This window comes from Dreissena polymorpha, chromosome 5 (genome assembly GCF_020536995.1).
Source record: "Dreissena polymorpha isolate Duluth1 chromosome 5, UMN_Dpol_1.0, whole genome shotgun sequence".
In the NCBI taxonomy this organism is placed as follows: domain Eukaryota; kingdom Metazoa; phylum Mollusca; class Bivalvia; order Myida; family Dreissenidae; genus Dreissena; species Dreissena polymorpha.
In genome coordinates, this window is record NC_068359.1 from 63,864,565 (window position 1) to 63,881,606 (window position 17,042).

The 17,042-nt window shown below is 36.5% G+C and overlaps 1 protein-coding gene across 1 annotated transcript; it reads right to left on the minus strand.

Annotated features, from left to right (window-relative positions):
* Nucleotides 1-259: 259 nt before the first annotated feature.
* On the minus strand, nucleotides 260-3,402 carry LOC127832422 (uncharacterized). The gene is made up of 3 exons (XM_052357882.1): nucleotides 3,320-3,402; nucleotides 876-1,001; nucleotides 260-510 (listed from the first exon to the last, which is right to left on the minus strand). Exons 1-3 carry the CDS (start codon nucleotides 3,354-3,356, stop codon nucleotides 380-382), a joined length of 294 nt encoding a protein of 97 aa, XP_052213842.1. The 5' UTR covers nucleotides 3,357-3,402; the 3' UTR covers nucleotides 260-379.
* Nucleotides 3,403-17,042: the final 13,640 nt, after the last annotated feature.

Here is a 17,042-nt window from a genome sequence, read left to right on the forward strand (position 1 = left end):
ACCCATTCAACCCAATTAATATGTACTACTTGATGGATATATATAAACACAATTCCGCTATCTTTACTACATATGCATTATCATTTCGCTTACTTCCGACGTATGAAATTCTTAACATTCATCGCCTTGCTAGTAGGAAATTCATGTCAAGAATCATCCAATCTATGTTCGGAAAGATTTAAAAGCTACAATTATACACACCTAAAACCACTTCATGAGATTTACAATCACAAATCGACACTTAATCAAAAATCAAAACTGAATTGATAATTTTATTATTTCGATACAAAGCATAACACATTCATAAAAAATGGTTAGCTGGATTAATTCCAAATGGGTGCTGCAGCTGGATTAATTCCCAATGGTTATGGCAACTGGATTAATTTCCATGCCCGCTGGTGCACTGACAGTCATAGTTTATGCACTGCCAGCCGTTGTGTGCGCATTGGTGAAAGAACCCGTCGTGGATGTGGTCGTGGCAATCAGTGTTGACCGTGCATTCGTGAAGCTCTGTGAAACAGACGTAATTTGACAATTGTTCACCTTAATCAATGCTATGTTCTGATTGGCCGATAGTTTTTATTACCAAACAAACGACGTTTTTTAACATACACCAGCGCAAACTCCTCAACTTAACCTGGTTTGCAAACCTGTGAGCTTTTTCATCGTTCTGCGAAACAGTTTATACTTCTTAATATACGTCTACAATTGTGTAAGAGATCTTTAACATAATACAAAATATGTATGATATAATAACGACTTCTGTTTTTTTAACAGAAAGTAAATGGAAACCAACCGTCAACCATGTTACTTTTCATATAAATATAAACATGCAAAAGGACAAAGAAATGCAGGACTAAAAGTGTACAGCCTACCAACGCCAGCCAGGGAATCGCAGACACACTGAAAGTCCATACAGTGCAGGATGGAGCCTCCCCTGCATGACGTCACAATTGGGTCACAGTCTGACGTCTGCTTGCAACGTGCTGCGCATGCGTACGCTGCAATACAAACAAAAGTGGCATTGGCAGGTATTTGAAAAAATCCGGTATATCACCAGTTTATGATGCACCCGTATTTATGGAATTCACACACATACGTACATAAAATAGAAAACGGACACAGGTTTGGCATTAATTGCACTGAATTGTTGTGAGATAAAAAGAACATATATGCATATATAAACAAGATAAGTATTGATGCAAAGCATCAAAGGGCGTCGGGAATTTCAGTGTAAAAGGCACTCAATGAAGTTACATGGAACGATTTTTTTCTACTGTAAATATTAATATATTGGCCGATTATTTTAAACAAAATAGAAAAAGATACTGGTATAACCATTATCTATGATTTTGTGTTATAACCCCCAAATAACCATTATCTATGATGTTGTGTTATAACTCCCAAATAACCATTATCTATGATTTTGTGTTGAAACCCCCAAATATTTCATAGTTCATTTTATTTACATTGGTTTCCTTTTTTTTACTGGCATCCGTGTGCAGTTTTCATTAATGGAACAGAACTGTGTAGGTTTTAAAAAATCTGCTTCATCTTGTAAGCGTAATTTCATATTTTTCTTAACTTCAAGGGGAGATGATTCTGAACTTATTCTTACGTTGCTCATTTACGAAAGGGGTTGAGTACTCATTGATATGAATACACTGTAAAAGTTTTAATGTGTTTACGAACCCCCCCCCCCCCAAACCCTCTCACACATATATTTCATGGGCATAATAAAAACAAATAATGGTTACACTAAAACAGCATATTTATTAAAACTAAAATGTCTACATCAAAACAAAAAGTTATCATAGAACACAAATAAAATAATTTGATTCTACTGGGGCTCGAACCTTGGACCTCTCACATGTGAAGCGAGCGTGCAACCACTACACTACGGAACCGCTTAAAAAATCACATTCTCACTAAGATATTAATAACTGACTGTAGCGTAACGGTTATCAATAAAGCATTCATTCTATACATAGATGGTGACGTCACTACGTTATTGTCAGTAAGACCGGTGTGTACATAATGATAAAGCAATAAACCGTGTAATCGCTGTCGTCCTGTAAAACTGAAGAAAATACGCGTTAACCAAAACTCGAACAGCAAAAGTCTGCGCTATTGTTAGAAAAAACACAAAATAAATATATTTTGATTATGTTTTGTTTTTATACAAAACCAGAAAGTTTCACCGGTTCGCGTATTTGCCCAGTCCTTGTGATCTTTTATTATTGCCCAGTCCCTGTGATCAGTTATTAATTAAAAGAATTAGCTTTGCATTATTGGCAATTAATGTTGTAGTAAATGTAATAGGCACAAATGCAGTACTTATTTACATTAACTTTCACAAACATCACCACTATGCAAGATATTCTGACAACAAAAATATATACATTGATCCTTAAAATAACTTCTCCTCCCATAAGCGAAAAAAAAAGTATTACATACTAGTCGCCGCACTTCAGTGCGACGCCAATAACATGCGTTCAAAGAGCGCCGAAGCCTTCAGTCACTGCATATTCCCTAAGCCTTTTAGACAAGACAGACCACTTGATTTTGGGATCAATTGTAGACCCTTTTACTATCAACAACGAGTTTATCAATTCATTGTCTTGTGTTTTAATAACAGCTGACATTAAATGCAAGCCGAAATACATCACGTTCCTAAAGTCTAAAAATAAGGTGTTTGTTGCCGCTAACTGTAATGCCAGTATTTGTGGTCATTAAAAACTTTTTTATGAACGTCAAATCCATCAAAGATTGCTTGAGTTATTTCTAATCAAAATAACCCCACAAATAAGGTTTATCAACTAAGCTCTAAAGAAATGGCCATTATAAGACCGCCTATTTCCAACAACCAAGATAAAAACTTTCAGTGTACGATCCACTGCAGCCATTTTGACGATGCTAATGACGTCATTTGCCGTTAAGGACAACGGGTCAAATCGATCTCGCGCTATGGTCTTTTTCGGTATCGGACACGAAACGAAGAAAAGAAAGCGATATCGGCACACTTGTTGTGTATGTACGGATTTTAAAAATCCATATCAGAAATATAGTGCTCAACGTAAATGTTTTACTATTTAAAGTAAGTTATGTACTTTAAAAATACAACATATCCGCTAAGTCCTTTCGGAGATAATTCTGCCTAGTATATTCGTACGTATAGATTCCTGCCTAAAACTGGATGGAATTCTTATTATTTGCGTTCATGCTTTTTGTATTTGCAACACTCCCAAAATGGCTGCAAGAGAAATGTTTTACGATAAATAAACTGAAATAATATAGTAAACACAAGTATATTACATACCAATGGCTAAGGCAAAAAAGCACACTGCAATTTTCATGCCTGAAACTGGGAAAAGCTTTTCACGTATCAAAATCTACTTCAAACATTCACAGTTATATGGCGTTCCGTGCGCATGCGCCTCAAACGAACATAAACGGATTCAAAGATAAGAGTATAAAAACTGTGAAACAAAATGGGAACTTTAAAGGGGCCTTATCACAGATTTTGGCATGTTTTGAAGTTTGTCATTAAATGCTTTATATAAAAAAAATGTAAACATTGGATCTAAAAAGCTCCAGTAAAAAATCAAGAATAAAATTAAAAAAAGAAAAAAAGGGTTACCTCAGCAGGGCTCGAACCACTGACCCCTGGCGTCTTGAAGTAAAAACGACTTAGACCACTCGGCCATCTTTCCTGATACAATATTAGATGTATTTTATACCTTACATAAGAAATCCCCGTAGTTTCACAAAATATAACGACAACAACAGAACTCTCCAAATTATTAATTCGTTTCGCGTTGCAACGCTTTATAATTTTCCGGTTTTTAAATCGTCAAAAGATGCATATAATGGCTATTTTAGAGCATGGTAAATGTTCAGTATTAGTGTTTCCTCACAAACTAAAACGAATATTTGCGAATCTGAAACAACTTTTTTCAATTTTGTCAATTTACCCAAACGTGACAAGGCACCTTTAAATGTGAGTACAAATATGGGCCACTGTGAAAACAGAACACTGTGTCGTCCGTCGTCAGTATCCCTTACGCCACTAGTTTGGTCTCGCACTTGATACTTCTTATCTAATGTTAATCAAATGTGAACGATACTGTATGATATACAAGTATTCTCGATAAGGATGGTTATATGACCACACCAGTAAAACTAGATTTATTGACCTTTTTTTACCATAAATGCAATGATGCTTTTTTGTGTTACAAAGAGGCGTCAGTTCCCAGCAAATCCTATCTAAACTATCACATCATGTATATAACCATCAGATCGCAGCGAGCGAAAAAAGGGCGATATCGTAGCACATCAATCCTAACTATGCTCTCGGGAAGCTTAGATAAACTTACCTTCAATATGCTGATCATGCCGATATGCAGTGTTCACACGCTGTATTTATTGCCGTTTGTTTGTGAACAATTGAGGTCACTATACGCTGTTCCAGAGTTGATGCAATTAGATTTTAAACCTTCAACAAAAAAAAATAAGGTAAACATTGTGCATGTAGGTACCCCCAAAACCATACCTTTTTTGAAAGAGGATCATAAGCTGAAAGCATTTAAGAAAAAAGTATTACATGTGATAAGTTAGAAAGATATCGACGTCAAAGGACAATGCAGCAATTACATTTCTTTTTATTGCTAGATTATTGTCGACAATTATAAAAGTTTATTGAGTTTTCCACACTGTTTAGAGAGTAACCCTCCTTCGAACAAGTGTCCCACTGTAGTCTAAAATCTTACAAAAACAAGAAAGTGAACCAACTTTCCCTGTCGGGTAAGTACTTAGAAAATCTTCTTGCCCTGAACGTAAAGTCACTTGCCCAAACATGAAATATTACATTTATTCTAAACCTCATATTTTTTTAATAAAGATCAAAATGATACACCACAAAACCTCTTTTATTTTGCACATTTAACAAAATGATTACAGCAATTAAAGTCTAATTACAGTCTAAATTTAATGCTCTTTGTTCTTTTTTGCACTTGCCTGGGCGGACAACTAGATTATAAAATAACTTGCCCGGACCCAACTTTTACTTGCCCGGGCCAATAGGACAACTGTTAATGTTGAGCCCTGTACTTAGTGAGCTTTAATGATTTCCTTGCACACATATCGATAATTATTTTTCTCATAACGAATGAATACAACTCCGAGCTTAGACCGCCGAGATGCAATCAAATAATCAAATAATCACGGAAAATTCAATATCATGAAGGTTGGAATATAATTTTTGTAAAATTTCCTTGTCAATATTTATGCTCTTTTTTCAAACACATATAAATCAAGGGACAAGTAAATGATTAATGCTTCATAAAAATTCAAAGTCAACGAATATTTCGTAATATGAAGTTAACCCATACAAAATCTGTGTTCCTTATAGCAATAGCCATAATTTCAACGCTAGATGTGGTATTATAAAATAGATTAAACGAGATACAAAATGCTCGTTTTTATTTTTGTTTCGGAATATATTCCATTTGAATTTCCCGCGACAATATTCGAACATTTACGAACAAACGAGAGATTCGCTCAGGGCAGCCCCGGAAGCACGACCTAGTTCCCATGATCTTCCCGAATCCAATCTCGCGTTCGCTCGTAAATGTTCGGATATCGTCGCGTGAATATTGCTATCAGGAAGACTGATGTTGCATGTGTTAAATTTATTTTTCGAAATATTTTACGAAGTATTCGTTGATTGTGAGTGGTTAGTGGGCTTTAAATTATGTGTACATCGGAATACTTCGGGCTTACTCGATTGGCGGAATCTGTGACCCAGTGCGAACTTAATTTTGGAACAGTTCTGATGCGCTAATCGAGCACCCGATCCTGTTTTATTAGCTACTACTAGTAGAAACTTATTAGACATTTTAGCCTACTACTACTTATAATAAAAGATGCCTTTCCTACCGCGGTAAAATTTATTAGATACTGCCAACACGAATAAAAGATCACGGTTGGCCTGAATTATTTCGACCAATCAATGAAAAGCACTCTTTACGGCCTCAAAGATGGAGGCATCCAGTTCTGTTGCAGTACCGACGGTAGGCTACGTTCTAAATTTCTATATTATCATCACGATTAAGTGTTGGCGTATCTGCATGTTTATAAGTAGACTATTTAGCGACTGAAGACAATAACGATTGCTTTCACTGAAATATTGTTTCAAGGAATCTGATTGTGCTATATTTTGGATTTAAAGCGTTATTATTTGCGACTGACCTACTTTGGCTAGGTCGATCTACACAATACCTTTTACTCAAACCAAACTGAAATGAAAACTGCTGGTGTACCCTAGTATGGTTAGCAACGATTGTACTTTAAAGACCGGGATTTCTTTACCAGAATATCGTATCGATATATTCATTTGTAAATGTTTCTCTTGTTTCATGTTTCGTCCTGTAGCCTTTCGTGCTTTGTTTTTTAAGAAAAACATTTTAACAAATTTCATCGAACGTCTAATTTGCCCAATCTTTAGATATTTTTGCATACCCCACCCACTATTTTAATGTTTCGTTTTTACCTACTCCACTGTAAACACAATAAAATCAAAATAAAGCATAAACACGAACAAATTTAATCAAAAAAACTAGGCTATTAACAAATCACAAAAAAATCCTACCATATAGATATAAGTTATGCTGGGGCGAGTAGTTATATATGTGAGCCGAATCCTTATAAAATAAGGGGCGAGTTTATGGGGCGAATCGTTCCCTATCTGGCTACAGTACTAGCATACGGAGGGTCAATAGCTGTGAGTAACTATTTCACAACTGTGTTATATTGTTTCTAAAATTTCACATTTTCAATTAAATGACCCACAACCTTTTCACAAAAAGACCAGGCTAGAACATCTTCACAAATTTTGGTGAAAAACCCATGCAGTCCCATAATACACTGATTTTTATATCCCCCGCCGACAGGGATATGTGAATCGCGACCATCCGTCCGTTCCAATTGTGTCCAGAGCATAACATCATCATTTATAAAGCCAGTTTTATTAAACTTGTAAACTTGCTACAAATGTTCCCCATCATTAGATTATGTTTCACCATTAATTACCAGGTCCCAGGCCACATCCATGGTCAAGGTTACACTTATAGGTCAAATGTCTATGCGGACAAATGTTTCCATCCAGTCCATGTCCATAGCATAACTTCATTTATTAATATTAAGCCAATTTCATTAAACTTGCTGCGAAAAGTTCCCCATTGTCAGATGGTGGCAGGCCTTGAAAAATTCACTCGACCGCTCGCATATGCGAGTGAAGTTGACGGTCGGGCGAGTAAAGTTTGTTAAATACTCGACCGACCGGGCGAGTGCTGTTTTTCAAGTTGAGAAATATAAACTCAGTTCCAGAACTCCTGCCACATTGATACAAATTGCGAACAATTTTTCGATCGAACAAAACATAGGTTTAGTACACAAAGGAGCTGCACTTTTGTTTTGACAATGAAAAATGACGTCACGGGCACAGTAAAAATAATTCTCAAAATCAGCTGCGCTCTTTTAGTAGGTTCAGTGCTCTTAGCTAATCGATTAAAAATGAAAAAAACAGTTAAAAATATTGGTCATTCCGTAATAAATAAACTTCATTTTAATGTAAATATCAATAAAAAAAAATAATACATAACTGGTTAATTATAATACTTCTTATATTTCATTAAAAATAAACAGAAACACTAATTATTAATAAACAGAATAATTTGTGATCAGAAGCCTTAGCCAAAATTTACCATATTGTAACCATTTGTCAATCAAGCGTGTCTTTCAGTAAAAGTTCGTCTGAAATATTAAAACTCAGCATGGAAAAAGGTTCTATTTTAAAATATCTGCAAGGTGGTGGAGACAGGGAACAGAAAGAAAGGTCATCAAAACGAGAAGCGGAAAGTATTGAGAAAAGGAAACAGGTGCAGAAATGCAAGGAAAGCAAATAAAATCCATCAGATAATGTAGTTAATTTGTTTGCAGTTTAGTGTCACTATGTTACAGGGCTTTCCTTAGACCTCAAATCTCAAGAGTCAATGATCAACCAGAACCTTTTTAACCTACGTAACAGTTACGAGTTGCTCTGAAAAAATTCTTCAAGGCCTGTGGTGTATCGCGCTAAACAACCAGACACTACCTCCAAGGTGAAGGTCACACTCAGGTAAAGCGTCTTTATATGGTACAATGTTTCCATCCCGTTCGTGTCCAGAACACGATGTTGTCATTTATTAGGTGAATTTCATTTAACTTGGCACAAACGTTCCGCACCATTATTCAATGTGTCTTGCTTAAAGGGTTTCCTGCCTCCAAGGTAAAGGTCACACTTATAGGTCAAATGTCCATAATGTTCTACACTGATTTATGTCTAGAGCATTATTTTGTTATTTTTGGCTTTTGTCCGTCGTGCGTCGTCCGTCGTCAACATTTTGCCTTGTGAACACTCTAGAGGCCACATTTATTGTCTGATCCTCATGAAATTTGGTCAGAACATTTGTCCCATTGATACCTCGACTGAGATCGAAACTGGATCTTGCTGGGTCAAAAACTAGGTCAAAAACTAGGTCACTAGGTCAAACAAAAAGAAAAACCTTGTGAACACTGTAAAAGTCACATTTGATGCCCAATCTTCATGTAACTTTGTCAAAATGTTTGTCTAAATGATATGTTGGTCGAGTACAAAAATGGTTCCGGTCCGTTGAAAAACATGGCCGCCAGGGGGCAGGGCAGTATTTCTTATGTGGCTATAGAGAAACCTTGTGAACACTCTAGAAGTCACAATATTTGCCCAATCATCATGAAACTTGATCAAAACATTGGTTGTAATTGATATCTCGGACAAGTTCGAAAATGGTCCAGATCGGTGAAAAAACATGGCCGCCATGTGGCGGGGCAGTTTTCCTTATATGGCTATGGTAAAACCTTGTTAACAATCTAGAGGCCACATTTATTGTCCAATCTTCATGAAATTTGGTCAGAAGATTGGTCTGTATGATATCTTGGATGAGTTCTAAAATTGTTACGTTGGCTTGAAAAACATGGTTGCCAAGGGGCGGGGCATTTTTCCTTATATGGCTATATATGGCTATAGTAAAATTTTGTTAACACTCTAGAGGCCACATTTTTTGTCTGATCTTCATGAAGCTTGGTCAGAAGATTCATCCCAATAATATCTTGGACGAGTTCAAAAATGATGCCGATTGGTTGAAAAACATGGCCGCAAGGGGGGCGGGGCATTTGTCCTTATATGGCTATAGTAAAACCTTGTTAACACTCTAGAGGCCACATTTATTGTCCGATCATCATGAAACTTGGTCAAATGATTTGTCCAAACGATATCTTGGATGAGTTAGAAAATGGTTCCGGTTGGTGGAAAAACATGGCCGCCAAGGGGGCGTGGCATTTTTTCTTACATAGCTATAGTTAAACATTGTTAACACTCTAGAAGCCATATTTATTGTACGATCATCATGAAACTTTGTCAGAAGTTTTGTCCCAATGATATTTTTGACAAGTTCGAAAATGGTTCCAGTTGCTTGAAAAACATGGCCACCAGTGGGCGGGGCATTTTTCCTTATATGGACTTATGAATCTTCATGAAATTTTGTCAGTATATTTGTTTAAATGATATATTGGATGTGTATGAAAATGGTTCTGGTCTGTTGAAAAACGTGGCTGCCAGGGTGTTCACTAGTCATGAAAGTTGGTAAGAACATTTTGTTCTAATGACATCTTGGGCGTCACAGAACAGGTCAGTTCCTTTGAATCTCAGATGAGCGACTTTGGGCCTTTCAGGCCCTCTTGTTTAAGCAAATTTAATTAAACTTGGTACAAATTTTTCCCATCATTAGAGGATGTGTTGCGATATAAAGCCAGGTCCCTGCCTCCAAGGTCAAGGTCACAAAGGGCAAATGTCTTTACATTGTACAATTTTTTAATTCAGGAGCATATCTTAGCCACTTATGGTTGTAGCCTTATAACAATGTTCCCTATTACAGGACATTACAGTATCCCCCGCCTAAATCGAAGGGGGATTTCGAAATAATGACTGTCCGGCCTTCCTGTAAGTGTCCGAAGTATAACTTTGTCATTTATTAAGCAAATTTCATTAAACTTTCTACAACTGTTTCCCATCATTAGATGATGTGTCATGCTATACAACCGGTCTCTACCTCCAAGGGCAAGGGCACACTTATAGGTCAAATGTCCAAATATGTTCAACTGTTTCCATCCCGTCTGTGTCCAGGGTATAACATTGTCATTTATTAAGCACAGGTTAGAATTTTATTATTATTTAATATTATATGCCCATTATTATGTGTGTTTTTAACATTAAATATGAGTTTTAGATCCGATTCCAACACTTTTTATAATGACTTGCACTGAATTGTAATGACCTGTATTGGGTTGTTTTGACCTGAATCAAATTATTCGATGCCAAGGCCCTGTTGGCGAGAATATGTCTGCAACTGTGAAGTTCTTGTTTTATTTTCAAAACAACCTGTGGCTCTCAAAAGGAAATTTTTTAGCGGATAATCAACAGCGAAGATATTAATAAGGTATAGATCAATATGAATTTCATTTATATGGTGAACCATCATATATTAGCATCCAAAAGCTGATTGAATAAAGCGTTTGTGATTATAAAAAAGTAGGTATTTGGAATGAATTTAATGAAAACGTCTAAATGCTAGGGGAGAAATCCGTTTTAGGAAACTTGTATTTTGCTAGGGGAAACAGCCTGTGTTCGGCTGTAAAAAGTTGGGGGAAAATTCACTGATATAAAATTAAGAAACTCCCAAAACAATATCAGGAGAGAACGCCTTATTATCAACAAAAAATCCCTTATTTAAGGCAAATGACCATTTGCCTAATAGAAAAATAAAAAACAAAACATTAAAACATAAAACACAAAATGTGACTAAATCTGGCAGTGATTTTTTTGCTTTTATTATACCCCCAAAAACGAAGTTTAGGGGGTATATAGGAGTGAGCTTGTCGGTTGGTCGGTCTGTCTGTCTGTCGGTCGGTCCGTATTTAGTGTCCGCTCTCTAATTCAAGTTGTTTTCATCCGATTTTCACCAAACTTGGTCAGATGTTGTATCAAGATGATGTCTAGGTCAACTTTGAATATGGGTCATGCCTGATCAAAAACTAGGTCACGGGGTCACTTAGTGCGTTTTAAACATTGAGCATGGAGTCCGCTCTCTAATTCAAGTAGTTTTCATCCGAGCTTCACCAAACTTGGTCAGAAGTTGTATCTAGATGATCTTATGGCCATGTTCGAACATGGGCCATGCCAGATAAAAAACTAGGTCATGGGAATATCGGTGGTAAATTTGAGCAAAAAAATCACTGTCTGGGGACACTGTCTGACCTTGGAAAGGTCAATATAAAGCACTGGGAGGTTAAACAGATTTGAGAGATCCCAACCTTGGTCCAGCAATATACATGTACTAATTAGATATAAGAATAGACACAAAACAAGACAACATTGAAAACTCAATGTTTTTAGAAGCTTGGGTCACCGCCTTAGAACTGTCAAAGGGTCATGTACGCACTGCCGGTTGAAACCAGTTTTAACCGGTTTACAGGGATACCTAACCTCAGACTTGGTCCACAATTGACCATCGTACAAACATGTGTAAATAAACATTGACTTCATAGCATTCCTGTTCAAACAAGCAAATTCGTTGAATTGATATCTACTGCCAATATGCTTAAGGACACAAAAGTGTTTTATTTGACACTACAAAAGCATTTATTTAAGATACAAAGGACCATACCTCCGTTATTAACAGATGTTGTACAATGTCATTTAGCGTGTATCATCCTCTTATCCATATATATATTCATACCAAGTTTCAAGGAAATCTGCCAAAGCCCTTCCAAGATATGGCTCTGGACTCAAAAGTGACGGACGGATAGAAAGACGAACGGACCCAAAGATGGAAGGATGAACGGACGGACAACTCCAAAACAATATCCCTCCGCCTATAGCGGGGGATAATTAAACAGAAATACGAGAGAATAATAATGTTATTGATTTAATTACACAATGGTTTCATGTTAAGCACCAGAACTGCAACTATTTGAGAAATGATGATTTGAAGTAAATACGAGTATGTACATTATTTAAGGCCAAGCCCAAGGCAGAATAATCGTCCATTTGTAAGGTTGTCCAACTAGAGCTGTGTTTGGTTCATTCACTTCTCAGTTATTGACACTGTTTGAGTACTCTCCCGGCTACAGGTAGTAAGGGTGTAGGTCACGATTCAGCTTTTTAGCTCACCTGAGCACAATGTGCTCATGGTGAGCTTTTGTGATCACCTTTTGTTTGTAGTGCGTCATCCATTGTGCGGCGTCAGCATTTGCCTTGATCACACTCTAGAGGCCACATTTATTGTCCAATCTTCATGACATTTTATCAGAAGATTGGTCTCAATAATATCTTGGATGAGTTCGAAAATGGTTACATTTGCTTGAAAAACATGGCTGCCAAGGGGCGGGGCATTTTTCCTTATATGGCTATATATGGCTATAGTAAAATCTTGTTTACACTCTAGAGGCCACATTTATAGTCAGAAGTCTGAACTTGATCAGAAGATTCATCCCGATAATATCTTAGAAGAATTACAAAAATGATGCCGGTTGGTTGAAAAACATGGCTGCCAGGGGGCGGGGCATTTTTTCCTTATATGGCTTTAGTAAAACCTTGATAACACTCTAGAGGCCACATTTATTTTCTGATCTTCATGAAACTTGGTCAGAAGATTTGTCCCAATTATATCTTGTTATCTCAGGTGAGCGACTTTGGGCCTTTCAGGCACTCTTGTTTAAAAACATTGCATGTTCTGTGCATTTCCAAAAAGGAAAACCATTTTGTCATTTAATAAGACCCGGTTCATTCACTTCACAATTTATGAAGTTATGACTTCTTAAAGGGGGCAACATAAAAACAGCACCCTCCTATTTTGCTCTTGATCTTTCTTTACCTCAGATGAGGAAGGACCTCATAAACTTATTTTGAAAGTTTGCGTTTCCTTAAACCTCACTGTATTTTTCACCATTTAAAAATTAAAGAAAACATAATAAACTTAAAACAATGTTTGCCCACATGTTGGTCTCGCCTCGCATCATTCCATATTCTTTCTCTCATACTGCTACCAATGTTCTGCCAAGAGTGCATTTTATGTATAATCATTTGATAGTTAACTATCTTAACACAAAATTTAAAACTCGTAATTATCTTTATGCAGGTAGGACTGCCTAAGGATGGATCAAACAATAGTGGAGGTGCATTTTGCGGCACACCCAGGGACTCTCAATTACTCCCATGGCAGGGCAGGACCCCCCCTGGCACCCAGTGAATGTCAACTTGTTCTTTTCTGCAATGAAGACTTGTAAGTATTCCACATTGTGAAAACTGGTTCATGGGTTTGTTTCTGGAGTTAAAATTATTGTTTGTGAAATTGTGATTTAGCCTGCAATCAGCCGCTGTTTTATTAGGTGAAAAAGCCCTGTATCTATGAACACTTTCAACACTCCTAAATCAACTGACCATATTTGGATCTTGAAAATGACCTACTTTTGCACTTTAATTAAGAATTATCAAATTCTTGGTATACCAAAATGGTGCATTTCATATTACACCGATACTGCTTGCTACAAAGCTTTCACCGTTGCATGGATTTTATCTTTGAACCGTTTCAAAGACCCACATCACTCGACTTCAGTTTGATCTTGACATTGACCTATTTTTTGCACTAAGACTTCAAATGAGCAAATGAATTGATATTGATCCGGCTTCCATCAGGGGTGTCAGCATTTATATTTATATTTTAATTTAGGGTCACATAAATCGAAATTTAATGTTAAAACCCTTTCATGCCTTAGAAATGTTTGTCATGCTTTAATAACCTTTTTGCGTTTTGGCCATTTAAAAAAACTTTCAAAGAAATTTTGTTTTAAATAAGTGCATGTTCAATGTCACAAGGCATTCAATTTTGCTATAGGTCAGCCCCTGTTTCAACATGGAATGTTGAGTTTCTCTGTGGATACTGATTTATCAGGAGCATGCTACTTAGATACTAAAGGCTTCAACTAGACTATTTAACTCTGAGAAAATTGGAGCTTGCCATCTGCAATTGTATTATCATACTAATGTAACAATTTGGAGAAACCATAGTTTTTCATCTTTGCGTATGTTTTCTGCCATGTCTTAGAAGCTTTTCTTAATTCTTCTCAATGAAAATGCATACAGTCGGAAAGAAGAAAACTTTAAAACTAAAATACATATGAGTCGTGTTCTGAGAAAACTGGGCATAATGCATGTGCATAAAGTGTCGTCCAAGATAAGTCTGTGCAGTCCGCACAGGGACGATACTTTCCAATTAAATTGGATTTTTGCTAAAACGAGACTTCATTTAAACGAAAAATGTCATAAAAGCGGAAAGTTTTGTCCCTGATTAGCCTGTGCGGATTGCACAGGCTAATCTGGGACAACACATTACGCACATGCATTAAGCCCAGTTTTCTCAGAACACGACACATATATACACATACTTCAAGAACAGTCCCTGGGGGCTATACTGAAACTATATATCATGTCTTGATATGTATAAATATGATTAACAATAAAGACAGAGAAATATAATAAAGTTTGATGTTTTACATTTCAAAGACCGGTAAAAAAACAGTTGTATGATTATGTTTTGAAGATTATTAAATTGTACTATATCTTTACAAGGAGATTGTTGCTACATGTAGTTGGACACGTAGATTGTTATAACTACTACTTTACCTTAAGTATTGCTGCTCATGCGAGTCAACGTTCCTGCATTACAGGTTTAGGGACGTCTTGGGATCTAAGTGCAGAATTTGAAGCAAATGTGACTTCAACCCTCTAGATTGATGAGAGAAACAACACTGAACTTAAATTTCGGATATAACCCTGAACAATTGTCATCAATCACATGACATGCTGCTCACCACCAGAGGAAGACCCCTATTGAATTTGGCGTTGATTTCTCGAAGGTGAAGGTCACATACATATTTCCTTTATGTGAAAGCCTTGTTGAAGGGATATCTTAAGTTCTGTCTGTCCCTTTTCCTCATATTTGGAATAGTTGTTGCTTACCACTAGAGGAAGACAGCTATTGATTTGGCGTTAATATCTTGAAGGTCCATGTCACTAGGCCATATTATCAATTTTCTTTATTTGCAACCTTGTTCAAGTGATTTTTTCAGTTCTTTATGCCAAGACAAAGACTTTTTTCCATTTTGGTGTTGATACTCCAAACGTCAAGGTCACATCTTTATATGGTTTCGTTATATGAAAATAGTGTCTGAGAGATATACTTAAGTACCTCTTGACATCTCAACCTAAGTTGCCTGTAACTAACAGAACACAAGGTCAAGCTCACATTCTAACCTTTCTATTTCATGAAGTAATTTCTCATCTGTCCTGGGAACACATAATATGATAATTGTATTTTCATGTTTTTTTGCCAAGAAATTTCTATTCAGGATCTTTTATTGTATGGTAGCATATGAACGTACTATTGTACTGTAAATATGCATTTAGGGTGGCATGCATGTTTCACAAACATTTTTTATCTGTGATATGAGGCTACTTTGTGATTAAATTGCAATTGCTGCAACATCAAACAGGACAAATAATGATGTCCCCCCTCCTTTTATATGTATGAATACATTTTAAAAATACATATTTCCTAATTTTACGTGTAATGGCTATACATTTTATAAAAAGCAATCCTTTATCAATGGACTCTTTAAAAAAATTACAAAACAAAATTCACAACATGGTCCCCGTAGCATTTCTTTGCTGAAAATAGTGCCATTTAAAGACATTAACTAAAGTGCACTTGCTCATACGGGTTTTCTCGTGCACATTTTATTCAAGAAGGTTTTACTAGAACTTTAAAGTTCCACTGCACACAAGAATTGTCATTATGAAATGACCCCTTTCCTATATATACATATAAGGGTTCATTTTACGAATGAATACTAAGTATTGTTAAATTATAATATTTATACATTAATTAATTTACAGTAACTGACCAGACACTAGAAGGTCCAGGTGCTGATAAACTACACAAGATCGAGTCCTGGTGTACTACACCCTACAGGTATTGGCTTGTGATAAAAGGACTGGCATGGTTGTACTTTTATATAGGAGAAATATTGTGTATGACATGCATTAAGAAAAGAGATGAATTTTTATGCCTAAAGGCATGCAAATAATTTTTAGCTCGGCTGTTTTCGGAGAAAACCCGAGGTATTGTCATAGCCAGCTCTTCGTCCGCCATCCGCGTCGTGCTAAAACCTTGACATTTTGCTCTAACATCAAAGTGCTTCCACCTACAACTTTGAAACTTCATATGTAGATGCATCTTGATGAGTTCTACACGCCACACCCATTTTGGGGTCACTAGGTCAAAGGTCAAGGTAACTGTGACCTCTAAAAAAAATATTCTGACAAACTTTCATTTATTCAAAATTGCACCCACAGCCGAGCGTTGGCACCCGTTACGTGGTGCTCTTGTTTTAATCGTATGTTTGTCAGTACGTCTGTCCACAATTGTGTGTCTCATTTATATCTTTACAACTTATGGATGGATTTTTAAATAACCTGGCACAAATGTGTAACACAGTAAGAGGAAGTGTTACGTGCAAGACCCTGGTCCCTGTCTCAAAGTTCAAGGTCACACTTAGCCTTTTAAGGTCATATTTTAAGATTTAACATTGATTGGCCTGTTTGGTCGATATCTTTGTCATTAATGGATTTTAAAATGACATGGCACATATGTAAAGCACAGTATGAGGAAGTGATGTTTGAAAGACCTAGGTCCCTAGCTAAAATGTCAAGGTCACACTTCGACTTTCAAGCTTACCGGTATATTCCATGATTGTGCATTTATAGATGTGTCCAGTCGATATGTTTGTCATTAGTTGATGGATTTTAAAAAACCTTGGCACAGTAAGAGGAATGTCGGGCTTAAGACCAT